General features: G+C 39.9%; 1 protein-coding gene across 1 annotated transcript in view; it reads left to right on the top strand.

The window, feature by feature from the left end:
- The window catches only part of VEZT (vezatin, adherens junctions transmembrane protein), a 104,142-nt gene extending 87,521 nt beyond the window's left edge, over nucleotides 1-16,621 (top strand). Inside the window, exon 12 of the mRNA XM_060025401.1 lies at nucleotides 16,235-16,621. Coding sequence (XP_059881384.1) covers nucleotides 16,235-16,257 — 23 coding nt within the window. The 3' untranslated portion in view covers nucleotides 16,258-16,621. The remainder of the gene's footprint in view (nucleotides 1-16,234) is intronic.
- Nucleotides 16,622-18,439: the final 1,818 nt, after the last annotated feature.

The raw sequence follows: 18,439 nt of genomic DNA on the forward strand, positions 1-18,439 counted from the left end.
CCTGGTGGCGCAGTGGCTGAGAATCTGCCTGCCAATGCAGGGGACATGGGTTCGAGCCCTGGTCTGGGAAGATCCCACATGCCGCAGAGCAACTAGGCGTGAGCCACAACTACTGAGCCTGCGCGTCTGGAGCCTGTGCTCCGCAACAAGAGAGGCCGCGATAGTGAGAGGCCCGCGCACCGTGATGAAGAGCGGCCCCCGCTTGCTGCAACTAGAGAAAGCCCTCGCACAGAAACGAAGACCCAACACAGCCAAAAATAAATAAATAAATAAATAAATTTTTTAAAAAAAAAAAGACTTGAATAACTTTTCAAGGAAATCCAAATGAACTATGACTGTACAATATTTTGTTTGTTAATGATGGATGGTAACAAATAGAATTTTTAATTCAATACACATTTATTGACTGGTCTTCTTTGTACCAGATACAATAATCACACTGTGAGATAAATATTCCCATTTTATAAATGAGGAAAGTGGCTCTCAAATAAGTTAAATATCTAGCCCAAGAGCCCAAGACTCTTAGCAAGAAAAAATAATAGACTAGCTTCTCCAAAAAGGCTCTTTGACGTCAAATTAGATGTTTGCTCTATGTATTTTGTCAGTTTTCTCTTGTTTTCCTGCATGGGTCACCACATACAAGGACATACACGTACACACACACACACACACACACAGAAATCCTAATTACCCTTTCAAGCAGCATAATCCCCTCATTCTGCATTTAGTTTAATCACAGGATTCCTAAAAGAAGTCAATTAAATAGGCAATTAATTTCTCTGTGCATTGTTCACTCACATATTAAAGCTGTTAATCTAATTTCTTTAGACAGTCTCTCTGACACCACTGTCCTCAATGTTTAAATTCCCCATTACTCGTGAAGTTGATGTGAGAATCGTTTTGCAAGAGTACTTTGTAAACTGAAAAGATATTCTTATTATCTAGTTGTGGGATCTAGTCTGTTCAGTTTTATTTGGTTGACTATGGTGAGAGGTTAAATGTTTAAGCTACACCAGTTATACCTTTGTTCCAGGAACTTAACTGAGTGGAATTGAAAGACTTTTCCAAACAACTCAAGCCAGGCAAACAGTCCCTGATTTGCTCTCTCAAACTAAATATATTAGCCTTGTGGTGACCAAATATTGAATTGAAAGCAAAAAGTTTTTAACGGCCCTCTAAAGCACTTACCACTTAACTTTAATGAAATATCCCAGGATGCTTCCAGACAGCAACTCTTTCAGTTAAGTAGAGACTGGAAAAAGGATATGTGTTAGGAGCATAAGTAGAGAACTCCAAAGTACTCTCTCCTGGGAATTCTAAAAAGTCTTATTTACAGAAAAATAATGAGACAATTTCCCACCCTACATACCCATGCATTATATCCCAATGCTGCTAACAGACACTTCCTGTTGCCCATTTTGAACTATGAGTCAAGATGCCTGGGTTCAAACCTTAGCTCCACCCCTTAGCTGTGTGATCTCCTTGAAGGCTCAGTTTCTTCATATGTAAAATGGAAACAGCAAAAGCTCATAGGATTGTTGCCAGAATTCACGGAATTAGTTATGTGAAAAGGTATGATTCTCAGCAGATATTCTTTTCCTTTGGGTCTCAAATATTCATCGTTTTGTTGGGAAATTCCTGCCTTGTAGAAAAGTCTGGGGCCTTGCCAAAGGCTGAGACAAAGACTTGGTTGATAAGTGAAAGAGACAAAGCAAAGTAAAAATGGGTTTGGCATTCCTGTTGGAAGGATTGGTGAGTATTCATTCACCCAGTCAAAAAATATTTATTGCAATCTTCTATTTTTCTAGGCATTCTCGTAGGCACTGGAATGCAGGAATGAACAAAAAGGACAAAGTCCCTGCCCTCAGTGGGGAGACCAGATAATAAACCAGTAGAAGCATAAGATGTCAAGTAGTGATGAGTACTATGAACCACACAGGGTAAGGAATGGAGAGTGGAAAATAGAGCAGAAAGGGAAGGCCACTGAGAGGGTGGCATTTGTCTAGAAATGTGATTATGTGAGAGAATAAACCATGCAACTGTATGGAGAACAACCAGCAAAGAGAGCACAACGTGTAACGGCGCTGAAGGGGAATGACAGGGATGCTAGAGTGGCAGGAGCTGAGTGGGCGAGCACAAGAGAGGCAGCAGGGGCCAGGTTACATGACGCCTTGTGGTCCATAGAAAGGATCTGGGGTTTCATTTCAAATGTGTTGAGTACCCATTAGAGGGTTCCGAGCAAAAGAGTGCTGTAATCTGATTTAGGTTTTATAAAGATTAATTACTCTGGTCGCTATGTAGAGGACGGACAGTAGGCAGGACAAGAGCAGAAGCAGATAAATCAAAGAGGATGATGCCGAGGTGGTGAGATGGAACAAATAGTTGGATTCTGCATTTGTTAGGAAGGAAGAGGCTACAGGATTGCAGATGGATTGCAAGTAGGGTATGAAAAGAGAGAAGTAAAGATTTATTTCAGTATTTTTGCTCCGAATAAAGTGGGTGAGGACCACTTCCTGAAATGAAGAAGATAGGGGAGGAGCAGATTTGGGGGGAAATAGAGTTCTATTTGGGAAAATTGAGTCAAGATGCCTAGTTATCAAACGTCCGAGGGAAATATGAATAGTGAGTTGGAATTAAGAGGAACCTGGAGTTCAAGGAAAACATTGCACGTGGGGATATTAATGACAGGGCCTTTAAAGCCACAGGCCAAGGTGAGAGTACCAAGAGCAAGTGTCGATGGAAGAGAAAACAGACCTGAGGTGAGCTACTCTTCCTAGAGGCCAAGTGACACAGCCGACTCTTAACCCTGGTTGTATGTAAAAGTCACTCCATGGTCTATTAAAAAATAGAAACTCAGGGAATTCCCCGGCGGTGCAGTGGTTAGGACTTGGCACTTTCACTGCCGAGGGCTCATGTTGCGGAACTAAGATCCCACAAGCCACATGGCGTGGCCAAAAGAAAAAAACAGTACTCAGAATAAAACAAACTAGTGAGTATAACAAAAAAGGAACAGACTCACAGATATAGAGAACAAACTAGTGGTTACCAGTGGGGAGAGGGAATGGGGGGGGAGCAAAGATTAAGAGATACAAACTACTATTATAAAATAAATAAGCTACAAGGATATATTGTGCAACACAGGGAATATAGCCAATATTTTATAGTAACTATAAATGGAATATAACCTTTAAAAATTGTGAATCAGTATGTTGTACACCTGAAACCTATAATATTGTACATCAACTATACCTCAATAATAATAATAATATAAAGATACTCAGGATCCACACGGATCTACTGGATGAGACTCTCTAGGGGGTGAGACTTGTGTTTCTTAAAGAGCTCCATGGGTGGACAGCCAGGTTTGAGGACTATTGACCCAGGAAAAGATAAGGCAAAGAGAGTGGGAAAGACTGTGGTTCAGGTAATACTAAAAAAAAAAAAAAATAGACCAAGGGCTCAACACAGAACCCATTAAACCCTTCACTTCTACACACACACACAAACACACACAAACACACACACACACACACCATCCTCACCACCACTTCCTCTATCACCATTACTAATCACTCTTAAAGACTGAGCTCCACACTCACATGTGTAACTCCCACACCTCAAAATAATAATAACATACACAATACTTTTTGGTTTACCAAGTTTTTGTATACATTTTCTTATTTGAACACACATTCTCACATCAACCCTGTGAGCAACAGGTAAAGATTGCATTTACTTCTATTAAATCTAGCCATTAAATCCAGGTCCCATTGGTATGCTAACTCAGTTAATCCTCACGACATCCCAATAGTTGAGGTGGTGATTTTCTCCCCAGTTTACAGATGAAGAAACTGAGGCAAGCCACAAAAAGAAGTGTTAGATCTGGGACTCAAACTCAAGTTTTTGACCCCAAAGCTTATGCTCTCATTTCATCAAATATAAAAATGTAATCACTACTCTGCTTCATTAAAAAAAAAAAAGGCTACTAAACTAGGTTAGCTTTTTTTTTTTTTTTTTTTTTTTTTTTTTTTTTTGCGGTACGCGGGCCTCTCACTGTTGTGGCCTCTCCCGTTAGCTTTTAAAACCCAGAACCATTACAGTCTTCCAGGAAATGAAAAAAAAAAATAGCAGTGTGTTGGGAATTTCTGATTTTAAAATAACTATTGTGACATCAATCTCAACCAGATTTTCACACTTCCTTGGTAGGTACTGGTTTTGCTCACAGAATTTTTTATAAGAAAAGTATTTTCTTAGGGATGCAGGTAGAAGATATGAAAGCTCCTCAAATAGTCCTCGAAAATTAGAACCTAGAAATGGGACAGTGGAGTAATTGATTGCCGCCACATCCAAGTCAGGCTGGTAGGATTTGGTGAAGAAAGTTATAAATTTTATCCACATTAAGAGAGAAGTTTCATTTCCCTTCTATCTGTGATTATCCATCCCCTTCAGACATCACGACTTTCCCCTAAGAAGGTTCAGTATTACAAAATCTGTTTCTTACTAGTAAGTTTGGTCACTAGTATTGATAATCATATGCCCTCCTGACTTGAAATATAGTCCTAGGAGAATTTCTGAATGCAGCTTTATAGAATGAGCCTCCTAATCAGGAAGAATCTTTATTCTAATTCCTTAGAGTCAAACCAGATATGCCCAAACCAACTGCTTCGAGGTATTTTGTTGGTTTTCACTGTACCAGATTCACATACGTAGATTGAACACTAAAGATTTCAGAGCTGTGTCTTAAGGAGGTTCTAGACTTGAAAAGAAAACAATAAAAAAATTAGTGCTGGGCTTCCCTGGTGGCGCAGTGGTTGAGAGTCCGCCTGCCGATGCAGGGGACACGGGTTCGTGCCCTGGTCCGGAAAGATCCCACATGCCGCGGAGCGGCTGGGCCCGTGAGCCATGGCCGCTGAGCCTGCGTGTCCGGAGCCTGTGCTCTGCAACGGGAGAGGCCACAACAGTGAGAGGCCCACGTACTGCCAAAAAAAAAAAAAAAAAATTTAGTGCTACTATATAGCACAAGGAACTATATTCAAGAATATATAACTGAATCACTTTGCTGTACACCAGAAACTAACACAACATTGTAAATCAACTGTACTTCAATTTAAAAAAAACAGTATGGTACTGGCACAAAGATGTAACAGAATAGCGAGCCCAGAAATAAACCCACACTTCTATGGGAAATTAATCTACGACAAAAGAGGCAAGAATATACAATGGGGAAAAGACAGCCTCTTCAGTAAATGATGTTCAGAAAACTGGACAGCTACATGCAAAAGAATCAAACTGGACTACTCTCTCATACCATGCACAAAAATAAATTCAAAATGGATTAAAGACCTGAAATCAGAAAACTAGAAGAAAACATAAGTGGTAAGCTCTTTGACATCGGTCTTAGTATTTTTTGGATATATCTCCTCAAGCAAGGGAAACAAAAGCAAAAATAAATAAGTGGGACTACATCAAACTAAAAAGCTTTTGTACAGCAAGGGAAATTATCAACAAAATGAAAAGGCCACCTACTGAATGGGAGAAGATATTTGTAACCAATATATATATATAATAAGGGGTTAATATCTAAAATATACAAAGAACTCATACAAGTCAACATTAAAAAAAAAAAAACCAACACAATTTTAAAATGGGCAGAGTATCTGAAGAGACATTTTTCCAAAGAAAGCCTGCAGATGGCCAACAGACACATGAAAAGATGCTCAGCATCACTATTCATCAAGGGAATGCAAATCAAAACCACAGTGAGACATCACCTCACACCTATCAGAGTGGCCATCATCAAAAAAGCAACAAATAACCAGTGTTAGCCAGGATGTGGAGACAAGGGAACCCTCGTGCACTCATGATGGGAATGTAAATTAGTGCAGCCACCATGGAAAAGAGCATGGAGATTCTTCAAAAAATTAAAAATAGAATTACCATATGATCCAGCAATTCCACTCCTAGCTGTTTATCCACAGAAAATGAAAACACTAATTCAAAAAGATACATGCACCCCTATGTTCATTGCAGCATTATTTACAAAAGCCAAGATATGGAAAAAACCTAAATGCCCATCAAGAGATGAATGGATAAGAAGATGTGGTATATATACACAACAGAATATTACTCAGCCATAAAAAAATAAAATCTTGCCATTTGTGACAACATGGATGGACCTAGAGAGTATTATGCTGAGTGAAATAAGACAGAGAAGGACAAATAATGTATGATTTCACTTATATGTGGCATCTAAAAAAACAAAACAAATGAACAAACATAACAAAATAGAGTTACAGACACAGAGAACAAACAGGTGGTTGTCAGAAGGGAGGGGTGGGGGGGAAGGATTGAAATAGGTGAGGGAGATTAAGAGGCACAAACTTCCAGTTGCAAAATAAATGAGTCATGGGGATGAAATGTACAATGTGGGAAATATAGTCAATAAATATGTAATATCTTTGAATGGTGACATTGCAACTAGACTTATCTTGGGGATCATTTTGAAATGTATGGAAATATTGAATACATTGTATGGCAGGAACTAATATAGTGTTGTAGGTCAATTATACTTCAAAAACAAACAAACAAACTCATAGAAAAAGAGATCAGATTTGTGGTTACCAGACATGGGGGTGGGGGAGGCGGTGAGGGGAGGAGGAATTGGATGAAGACAGTCAAAAAGTACAAACTTCCAGTTATAAGTACTAGGGATGTAATATACATGATAAATGTAACTGACACTGCTGTATGTTGTATATGAAAGTTAAGAGAGTAAATCCTGTGTTCTCATCACACGGAAAAATATTTTTTCTATTTCTTTAACTTTGTATCTATATGAGATGATGGAGGTTCACTAAACTTATTGTGATAATCATTTCATGATGTATCTAAGTCAATTCATTATGCTGCACACCTTAAACAGTGCTGTATGTCAGTTATATCAATAAAACTGGAAGGAAAAAATTCCATTATTTATAACTGCCTAATTATTAGTTGGTTTTCTTCAGACTGTCTAATTCTTTTCTTAAACTCTATGCAATAATTTTTTTCCTTAGAGGAGAAGTAGGAGCCCATAACAATAGCTGTAAGTAGTTATGCCTCGGTGGCCCAACTTTTACTGGTAAGGTGTGAAGACTGAAGCTGTTGTTTAGCTTTCAAGTATATTGTTTGCCCCACTTCTCCCTTCCTTGATTCTCCTAGCCAGTCTGTGTTATCAGGCAGGGAAAAGTGGTGAAAAGGTAATTTACTTAGAAGCACAAAGAGCAGTTTCATTCTCAATGCTTTACCCAGTAAGAGTCCTGATGGAAGGGTCACCCAGCCTTCCCAGTTAGATGCATTATAGAAAGGAAGCAAATTTTCAAAATCATTGAACTCCCAACAGCTATGCTTTTCCACTATGGAATTTAGATATGTACATATTAAGACCTTTTCAAAACTAGAGCTTATGGCTACATATATGATTTTCAATAACACTTTGCATGTTATTGGACATGTGATATAAGTTAGGCCAATCAGACTTCATCTCTCATGGGCTGCATACAGAGTGACAACATACTGAGATGGATGGCACTGAAAGCTGATGCCATCCGGTAGCAGTGCACTGGAAAGAAGGTCCAGAGTATCTGCTGCAGAGATTCTTGGGGCTCCCCTGGCTCCCCTCTCTCCTTGGGTCTTCTTAATGAGCTGGGGTCTTATTAAGGACATGATGAAGTCTGACTTTGACTCTGTGAATTGCCCTAATCCTTCAAAACCACTCCTGCATTTAAGTTAGTTGGTTTCTTTTGCTTGGAACCAAAGATCCTTAATTGATTAAGAAACCAAATACAGGCCTTAATGCCTATTAAATAAAGTACAAAACTAGAAGGAAGAATATCAGTTTCTTTCAAGGTCACTACCTCTTTATTGCTATTCAGTATAATTGTGATTAGAAAGTACATTTAGCAATTCAGAAAGTTAGAATGCCTTTGAGCTTTGGTGCAAAATAATTTATTCAGGAACATGTGCTGGCTGAACCAAACAGGTTTCTAGTTGGTGTGCTATTTGTATAGCTCTGCATGCAAATCAATTTTCATCTTCTTTAGCAAAAATAGTTTTCATGACTCTTAACCTTGATCTCTGACTATATCCTATCCTTCTTGGCATTTTTTTGAAGGTGGCACTGGGGAAGGGATCCTTTTTCTTTTAAGAACTTATGAGGGCTTATGATTTTTCACTCTAATGACATGAGTGTAAAAAGGAAGGAGGGAAGGAAGTAATTCTTGCAGGAAACACTAAAACAAAACACAGGACTTTTTAAGCAGCAACCTGGGGTCACCCTTTTCTGCTGCCATTCTTTCTCGCTATCCCTCTTTTTCCTTATCTTACTTTATTTTTTTATTTTTTGCGGTACGCGGACCTCTCACTGTTGTGGCCTCTCCCGCCGCGGAGCACAGGCTCCGACGGACAGGCTCCGACGCACAGGCTCAGCGGCCATGGCTCATGGGCCCAGCCGCTCCACGGCATGTGGGATCTTCCTGGACCGGGGCACGAACCCATGTCCCCTGCATCGGCAGGCGGACTCTCAACCACTGCGCCACCAGGGAAGTCCATCTTACTTTATTTTTATGAGAGCATTGATCACTCCCCAACATAATGTTTGTTATTGTCTCTTGCTCTACTAGAATGTATGCTCCAGAAGAACAGGGAATTTTTGTCTTTTTTAATGACTGTATCCCTGGTATCAAGGATAGTGTTTGGCGCATAGTAGGCACTCAATAAATATTTGGGGGAAGGAAGGCATGAAGGAGCTTTAGTGTGAGATGAGCCTCTTTAGGTGGAGAGAGGCAGGTGACCAAGCAGCCCTGCTCCCTTCCCTGGATTCTTCCTAGGACTGTGGGCATTATCAGCGGCATCAGCTTGCTGGCCACGGGGCACTCCATTTCCCCTTCAGCATTCTGTCCCAAGCAGAGTCCCCTCTCCAGATCCACCGTCTCCTTCCTCTCTCTCCCAGATTGTCTCAATAGCTACCTAAAAGTTCTCCCTGCTCACAGTTTTGTTTCTCTCCAGTTCATCATCTGTATTGGATCGATAGTGATCTTCCTAAATCATGGATGTATAATCATGTCAGTCCCTGTTTAAAATACTTCGGTTTTTCTCATTGCTCTTAAAATCAAGTTCATGCTCTCCTCCTCCCCTTCTCCCTCCTTCCCTCCCTCCTCCTTCTCCCCACCTCCTTCCCTTCACGGCTCACAAGGCCTTATATTATTTATAATCTCATTTTTGCAGCTCTCCTCACACCTTCTCCTCCTTACACTTTATGATCCAGATGAATTTTATCTTTGGACTTGACTCTGAAGTACCTAAAACACCTCTAAGTGGAGAGGCTCCAAGCCACAGGTGAGAAATCTGGACTGGTGATGGAGATTCGGGTGTCACTAGCTTATAGAGATAGTGAAACATAGGAAAGAGCGGATGTGTGGAGTTCAAGGAGGACTTGCGGCAGAACACTGAGGAGGACCGGCATTCCAGCATTCCCCAACCAGGAATGCCCTCTTAAATATCTTGACTCCTACGTGATCCACATCAAAAGAACTAGCTTTCCTATTCACAGTTCATCCTTCCCTTTTCTGGCTTTTAGTGAGGAGACAAAATTCTAAGGCCTATGTTCTTTAATTTAACACTGGCTACAAATTATTATTGAAGCAACCCCCAGCAGTTCAACAACGAACACGAGTATTGACAAGACAAATACTCAGCAAGGCAGTGCATCTTAGCTAGATATAACAAAAAAGATTACACACACCCTAGTCCCTCTGACCAGGCAGCAGCACAGATCCCCAAGTGATCCCGATCTGGGTCCCCAGCTGAAGCCTCGCAAACAGCCTGACATGATCACAGCCCACCGGCTTGGCCCTGATTTGTTCCAGTCACTGCCTGGGGTGCTCTCATGTTGCAGCTAAGGTGGGAAGGACCAGAAAGGCAGGGAGGGGTTGGGACAGGGAGAGAGCCATTAAAGTCATCTTCACTTTTACTTGCAGTGCTCTCCTATCAATCGGAAGCCTGGAAGACGTTATTTGGAACACAAGGCCAGTGAAGTGTTAAGAGTTATATCAAAAAAGGGTTCTGCAGCTAAATGATAGGGAATTTGAACAAAATTAATTTAAACAAAATTAAACAGATCTCTTTTTAAAAATATTTTTAACTTTTTAATTTATATTGGAGTATAGCCGATTAACAATGTTGTGATATTTTCAGGTGCACAGCAAAGTGACTCAGCCGTACATATACATGTATCCATTCTCCCCCAGGCTCCCCTTAAACAGATCTCTTTAAAGAAAAAAAAAAAAAAGACAGGTAGGAAAAAGACTATGAATTTTACCCATAAGTACCATAAAGTTTATACTTATTCAGTGGCTTGTCATTATGAAGTTGAGTTTCTCAAGCTGTTTGCTACGAAGGGCAAAGAGCTTTCTGGTGATATATAAAGATGCGTTGTGATGGTTACAAGGACTGTTGGCTTGCATCCTTGAGATCATAAATATTTGTAATCGGAAACTGCATTTGTTAAAATTATGTTTATTTACTTAGAGCTATAAGCTATATTTGTATAAGAGATTGATTTCTACCCACCAAACTTAGATAATTAGCTTTACCAACTTTATTCTGTAGCTTCTCTAGACTCTAATTGGTGCCTAAATAATAAAACAACAACAACAACTCAGAAAGCATTTAGACTGTTTATCCGGACTTCTTCCTACAGACTTGTATTTTAATAAGCCTGGCAACTCTAACATTCATTTCTGAAATGCATAGCAAATGCCAATTTTTCTCTGTCACTTACTGAGGGGATGTGTCTTTTCCACAAACGTTTGACCATCAGGTGGGACCCCAATAGAAATCTTGATATGGCTTTGTCCTCAGAACATGCATTTTTCTGATGACTGTTGGAAGGATACCAAGAGATCATCTAATCCAGGCCCCCTTGATTTACAGATAAAGAAATTGAGGACTAAAAATGTTATCTGTGGTCACCCAACCAGTTAGAGGCAGAACCAGGGCTAGAATCAAGGTTTACTGCTTTTCCTATACTCCCCCCCGCCGCCGCCCCCCAACCCCGACATTTTTGTTATTGTAGTAGAATTTACATAACAAAATTTACCACTTTAGCCATCTTTAAGGATACAATTCAGTGGCATTAAGCACATTCACATCGTTATGCAACCATCACCAATATCCATCTCTAGAATTTTTTCATCATCCTAAACTGAAACTCTGTACCCTTTAAACAAGAACTTTACATTCTCCCCTCAGCCTAGGCCCTGGTAACCACTGTTCTATTTTCTGACTCTATGCATTTGACTGTTCTAGGTACCTCATATAAGTGGAATCATACAGTATTTGTCCTTTTCTGTCTCACTTATTTCACCTAGTATAACATCTTCAAGGTTCATCCATGTTACAGCATGTATCAGAATTCCATTCCTTTTTAAGGCTGAGTAATATTTCATTGTAGATACATACCACATTTTGTTTATCCCTTCATCTCTTGATGGACATTTGTGTTGTTTCCACCTTTTTGCTTTTGTGAATAATGCTGTTATGAAACAAATAGCTGTTCAAGTCCCTGCTTTCAATTCTTTTGGATATATGCCCAGAAGTGGAGTTGCTGGATCATATGAAAATTCTATGTTGAATTTTTTGAGAAACCACCATACTGTTTTCCACAATGACTGCATCACTTTACATTCCCTCTCCTTATTTTTTTACATGCAGTAAAAAGAGTATTGAATTGGAAGTTGCCAATCCAATCCCAGGATTGATTAGCTGGGGTAATCAAGTGGGTAAGCCACTTCACTCAAACTCAGCTTCCCCAGTCAGGAAAAGACAAACCACATTTGGCTTGCCAACCCCACAGAACTGTTATAAGAATTCAACAAAATGAGCTACACAGACTGCTTTATAAACTAAAATGTTATTTAATTCAAGTTATTATTAGTTGTTTGTACTAAATTTGAGTCAAATCCAATGTCAAAGGAGAAAACCATGAGGTATTAGGAAGAAAAGGGCTCACTAAAGAAGTTTGATATCCAACAAAGACTTTGATCTAACGGTCTTTTTTTCTAAAACCTAGGCAGTTTGACCCTAAACAAAGAACACTGTTTCTCAATGCAAGTGCAAAGTTACACCCAGCTTGGGAGAAGCTGAGAAAAGGGCAAATCAGCACTTTAGAAACCAGCAGTGGGTCAGTCATCTATTTGATTCTGAAGCTCTGCAAGTTGGTGTTTTATCAGAAGCATTCAGAATTGTGTTTATAATTCTCTGTAAACACATCATTCTGAGGACAATGTGGCTTATTCCCTTTGATTGATGATAAGGGTTGCTGAGGTATGTCCCAAAGATTTCTTTGTCTGAACTTAAATTGCAGGCTTAGTTTAACTTATATCGATTAAACAGCCATCTCTAAATAGGAAATGTTAGAGGTGGACAAGATAGAAGGATAGGAAAACTCTAAATAGGAAATGAAAGCTATGTACTAGCTTCTGGAAAAATTTAGGTATGCCCTTTTGATTTTGGATCCTAAATACTAAATTTACTCTTTCACCACAAATCAACTGTACATATACTGATTTGTAGCTACTGTAAAGGATGCAACAGAAATAAGAAGAGCAGAGTCCCTGCCCTAAAGTGATTAAGGTCAGAATTGAGGATCTCAAGAGGGTAATACAGTGTTGATAAACTTTATAACTAATGACAGAACAGAATTATTTTCACTCTTATTTACACATACTAATATTATTGTATGGGCCCGAGGAGCTGGTACGAGAAGAAAGAGCATCCCCCTTAAAGATTTTTTTCTTGTTTTAAACATATTTAAACTTCTTCTACCAACTCTTTCATATGCCCACCCTGAATAGTGTTCCATTTTTAAGAAGGCCTAGGATATTTTTATGATGTGATGCCAAGCTACTCAACTATTAAACAGAAAAGGTTGGGAATTCCCTGGCGGTCCTTCAGTTAGGACTCGGGGCTTTCACTGCCGAGTTTGATCCCTGGTCAGTGAACTAAGATCCCGCAAGCCACGCAGCATGGCCAAAAAACCCCCCAAAAAAGTTATTGGGCCTAGAGAGCATCTGGTCAGATTGGCCAGGAAAGAGAGAAGCCTTATGATAGTGGGGATATAGAACATTGGTAGAGCATTTGACTGCAAAGCCCTGTGGTAGAGACAGGGATGCAAAAGCAGTGCTTTCGGAATCTTGCACTAAGGAGGGAGAAGGAGACGACCAGGATGATAAAGCTGAGGTGAGACTGAAGCACAGGGAAAGAGGACAGATACTAGGAAGAAAAATAATTGCCAAGAGAAATGGGGCCAGAGAATAGAAAGAAGGTACCCTCTCAGGGTAGGAGTTCCTTCTGAGATATCCCCTAAAAATTATATTCTAGCCTCTTCAAAAGGAGAGCTCACTGCTTTGCAAGGCTATGAATTCCAACATTATTAGACAGCTCTAATTTTTTCTTATGTTATTCTTTAAAATAATTTAATATCCAGCAATAAAAGATATATTAAGTAATAAGTCGTGGTACAGCCATATATTGGAATATGATCAGCCAACATAAATGGTGTTGCTGTAAAAGAATGTAGAAACAATACTTAGTGATATAGGGAAATGCTTATATTATTATATGTACCTTAAGACCCTAATTCAGGGTGTTTGTGTGTGTGTGTGTGTGTGTGTGTGTGTGTAAACATTGCAAGGAAGTACACTGAACCATTAGCAGTGTTTATTTCTGGGTAGTAAGAGTATGGATGATTTTTATTTCCTTCCTTATGCTTTTCTACATTTCCAAAAATTGGGTTACATCAGTAGAACCCTCCCCTGCAAATAATCTGTGGTGCTGGCTTCTCACAGAACAGCCCAGATAAGACTCCAAAGACCTTCATGATTGGAAAACTAAGAAGGTAGAAGAAATAGGAAGATAAAAGGATCTTTTGCGCATCTCTACAGAGAGTCCCTGTGGGTGCACACATCTTTACCCCATTCTCTTATGAGTTTTACTTTCATTGTGACATTGGTGAAGAAAGCAGACACACCAGAAGCATCCAGGTTGGGGGCTTCCCCAGTGGTGCAGTGGTTGAGAATCCTCCTGCCAATGCAGGGGACACGGGTTCGATCCCTGGCCCGGGAAGATCCCACATGCCGCGGAGCAACTAAGCTCGTGTGCCACAATTACTGAGCCTGTGCTCTAGAGCCTGTGAGCCACAACTACTGAGCCCACGTGCCGCAGCTACTGAAGCCCGCGTGCCTAGAGCCCGTGCTCCACAATGAGAGAAGCCACTGCAATGAGAAGCCCGCGCACCGCAACGAAGAGTAGCCCCCTCTCGCCGCAAGTAGAGAAAGCCTGCGTGCAGCAACGAAGACCCAACACAGCCAAAAATAAATACATAAAATTTAAAAAATAAAAAGAAGCATCCAGGTTGGGTTTGTTTCCCAGGAGAATCCTCTCTGCTCTGGTGGGTCCCAGAAAGTTCTCAACTTCCCCTACCCAGGGCCTCCTCTCATAAATCCTTTTACCCTTTCTGCTGATAAAATGGTTGAGAACACGGGCTGAGTAAAGAATACCAAAACTTTGATAAAATGTCCTTGATATACACTGAAGAGAATATCAAAGTGTTTGTGATTACAGTGTGTCCTAGGTAAGGTGTCTGGGTGTGGTAGGTCAGTCCGGGATAGGCCTTGAAGTGGGCAAAGAGCAGAGACAAGGAAGTCACTTACGGCTCAAGAGCCTCACATTCTGCTTCTATGGCCCTTTGTTCTGTGTTGCTCAATGTCTGTGCAAGTCCCAGGGAGCGAAAGCCCAATCTGCACACAGCCGGACAAACTGTTTGTATTTCTAACCCTCACTTGAGGTTCTCAGGAGACAAATAGAACTCCCTAAGAAAATACTACTGCAGTTTAAATGTATTTTTAAATATAAACCCCCCAAACCTTTGTTATGTTAAGTGTGATAAAACATAAACATGTTGAATTAGTACAAATAGACAGGACCAAATAATATCAAATAAAGCAAAGGGGGAAAATACTTCTAAAAAAACCAAAAAAGTTTTGTGGTGTAATTTCTTTCTTGGGGGGGCGGGGGGTATCTTAGTTCCCCTACCAGGGGTTGAACCCACACCCCCTGCATTGGGAGCATGGAGTCTTAACCACTGGACCACCAGGGATGTCCCAATTTCTTAAAATGATAATTCTATTTTAGTCTTTCAACCTGACAGAAAAGAATTTGGAACAGAGTCCCACATTAACATGACTTTATTGTTTACTATATAATGAAGGGTCTCAATATTTCTGAATCATGATCCTCCCCATTTTGGGGGGTGAGAGTGGAGCACAAACAATTACTCAGATCAACCCTCTTAAGCAAGCACTCTGAAGCAAGCACTCAGTTCACTTCCTGTCTTGTCCTTTTAAAATGGGGATATGACTGGTTCCATCATTCCCTCTCCTCTACTGCATTATCATCACACACTTCCATCATTTCTGCTGATTACACGGAACCTTACTACAGTGTTTATTTCCTATCTATTTCTCATTTTGAAGATAGGGCTTATGTCCAAAATACAATAATGAAAAACCATGACATGGCAATTTGGAAATAACATTCCATGAAGACAATTTTGCCCCTCTTCAGAGCCCTGGGTAATGCACATCCCACACCCTAGCATGTTTGTATTAGAATAAACACCTTGGGTAAAGAATTGTTCCATCTTAATGCATTTAAGCAAAATGCTAAAATGAATTTTCAGCTGAGCTTTCACAATGCTCTTTGCAAGCTTTCTGCCTTCATTAAATTGTCAGGAAAATGCAGGTTAATTTATTATGGACAATCACATCCATTCTCTGTACTGCTTTGCCCAAAGAAACCCAGGCCCAACATGGTAACATCAGAACTATTCACCTCACATTTTCTCTTGAAAGATAAAGAAAACAGAACCATTCTGCCTTGCTCTTGAAGAAAGGCAGAGCCTCCCCAAAACCCTCAGAACTCCATCTGGCTCCAGTCTTTCCCAGAGTTTGCTGGCCCAGAGACAAAGCACATTTATTTCAGACGGATCAACACTGTCACCCAGTGGACAGTCAACTAGGCAGGCTGAGGCCTTAGCCTTGCTCTTGGCTTGAAAGGCAGATACTGAGAGCCAGTGTTTGAATAGGAACCTGTTTGTTTTAGGTGATCATGAGTAATTGTTGATATTCTCTTACAGGGAACTGGGAGGACCTCAGCTGACAAGTCTTTGATTTGGATGTCACAGATGAGTGCAACTTAAGGCAGACATACATTTTCATTGTGCTACTGCTTTTTTTTTTTTTTTTTTCTAAGCTACCAGTAAATTTATAGGAAGCACAGACTATAAACCAAGCTTGCACAGTCTACCAAGACTCACAGGATCAAACAGGCTTGCAGGAGCAGGGTAACATTTGATCACCCGCCAGGTCTGTGGGAAGACTTCCCGATCACAGAGTAACATTCATTGTTCATTGTTCATAGTGACAGGGATGTGTATTTTGAAAACTGAAAACAGATTTTTTTTGTGTGCATATGTGTGTTGACATCTGAGGAAGTTATTCCCTTTACCGTAGTGAAATCAGTGGATGAGCTACCTTTGCTTTCTCTATTTGGTATATAGCTCAAAAGACATGTACAGATGCAGCCTCTGTTCCATCTCATTTGTCTTAAGTCTCTTTCTCTTGTCTAAACTGTCATTTGAACACTTGCAACAAACTGGCTTACCTTCATATTAAGGTAAGAGGCTCTTTGCCTATAAATATTAGTGTTAGCAACATCATAATTATTACAACAGCAGTCATGTTTGTTACTCCTAAAATTCAACTTTTATAAAGTACCTGTAGACTAGCAGATGAAATCATGGTATTTTTTTTAGCTGGAAGGGTCCTGTGAGATCATCCAGTTCATTGCTTCTCATTAAAATCATATAAGGAAGATTTTAAAAAGCACCGATATCCCAAATAGCCAGACAAAAGAATGCTTACTGTATGAATCCTTTAAGATGAAATTCTAGAAAAGGAAAATCTAATCTATAGTGACAGCAGATCAGTGATTGCCTGGAGATGAAGTTGGAAGGACTTACAGCTAAAGAGTCAAAAGAAAATTTGGGGGGTGATGGTAATATTTTCTATCTCAATTATACAGGTGGTTACATGAGTCTATACATTTGTCAAAAGTTGTTGGGACTGTACACTTAAAGTGAGTGCATTTATATTGTATGTAAAATATATCATAATAAAGTTGATGTAAAGAGAATACTGATGCTGGGTCTCACCCACAGAATACTGATTTAATTGTTCTAGGGCAAGGTCCAGAAATCATTATTTTTTCATGCACCTAAGGCATCAGCCAGGGTTGAGAGCCACTGATCTAATCCAGTCCTCACCTCTACCAGTTGAGATTAACCCAGGTTATAATGGGAGATGCAGGACTAAAACTCAGATCTATAGGTACCTTGTGCCCCAAACCTTTACCTTTACTAATAATATTCCTTCTCTCTGGAACTTCTTTCTCTTCCTCCTTCCTACCTCTTTCTATCAAAATCCCTCCCACCTTTAGAGCCTAGCTCACATATCACACTTCTCAGGAAGCCTTAGGCTGCAGCTCTCTCCACTGGACTAGAAGATCCATGGCAGGAGGGACTGTGGCTTTTTTATTTTTGTATCCTCGGTTCCCAATACTGTGCTTGGCACAGAGCATTCAATAAACATTTGTTGAACTGAAAAATTCCTGGAAGGGAATTAACATTTATTACATGTCCATGATGTGCCGGGAATTGAAACAAGCACTTTATGTACATTATTTTACTAAATTTTTATAATTTTATGAATTGGTTATCATTTCCCCCTTTGGCCACCTCAGTGTTAACAGGGTATCCAATTTTTAACTTCACTAAGAGTAATTATAAGGATAATCCAACAGTTATAAGAAGACCTGCAGTCACGGGGGTACCACAGAAGGTTGTGATTCAAGCTGATTCATTTCTGCATTCCTACTAGCCTACTGTGCACTCTGTGAATTATTTCTAAGTCTGGCAAGCATCATACACAACAGTCCTTTAAAAGAGTTATATATCTCAAATCACATACCAAAAAAATTCCTGGGATGACATTGTGACTTTGAACCAGAAGTGGACTTTTGCTGCCAGTAAATTTAGATGCAGAGATGATGTTGTATTTGATCAATCGAAAGGAATCCAAACAACACTGAAAAAAGAAAAAATTGTAAAGATATTAAATCCCAAGTAACAAACCTTTTGCTCCCTTCATCAGTATTTGTATCTTTGAACCAAAAATTCCAGACTCTATCCCCACCACTCTATTAGAAATGCCTTCATAAGCCACCAAAGACCTCTCTCTGTATTGCCAAGCCCAGTGGACAATTCCATGTTTCTTTTATTACT

The sequence above is a fragment of the Delphinus delphis genome, chromosome 11 (genome assembly GCF_949987515.2).
Source record: "Delphinus delphis chromosome 11, mDelDel1.2, whole genome shotgun sequence".
Taxonomy (NCBI): domain Eukaryota; kingdom Metazoa; phylum Chordata; class Mammalia; order Artiodactyla; family Delphinidae; genus Delphinus; species Delphinus delphis.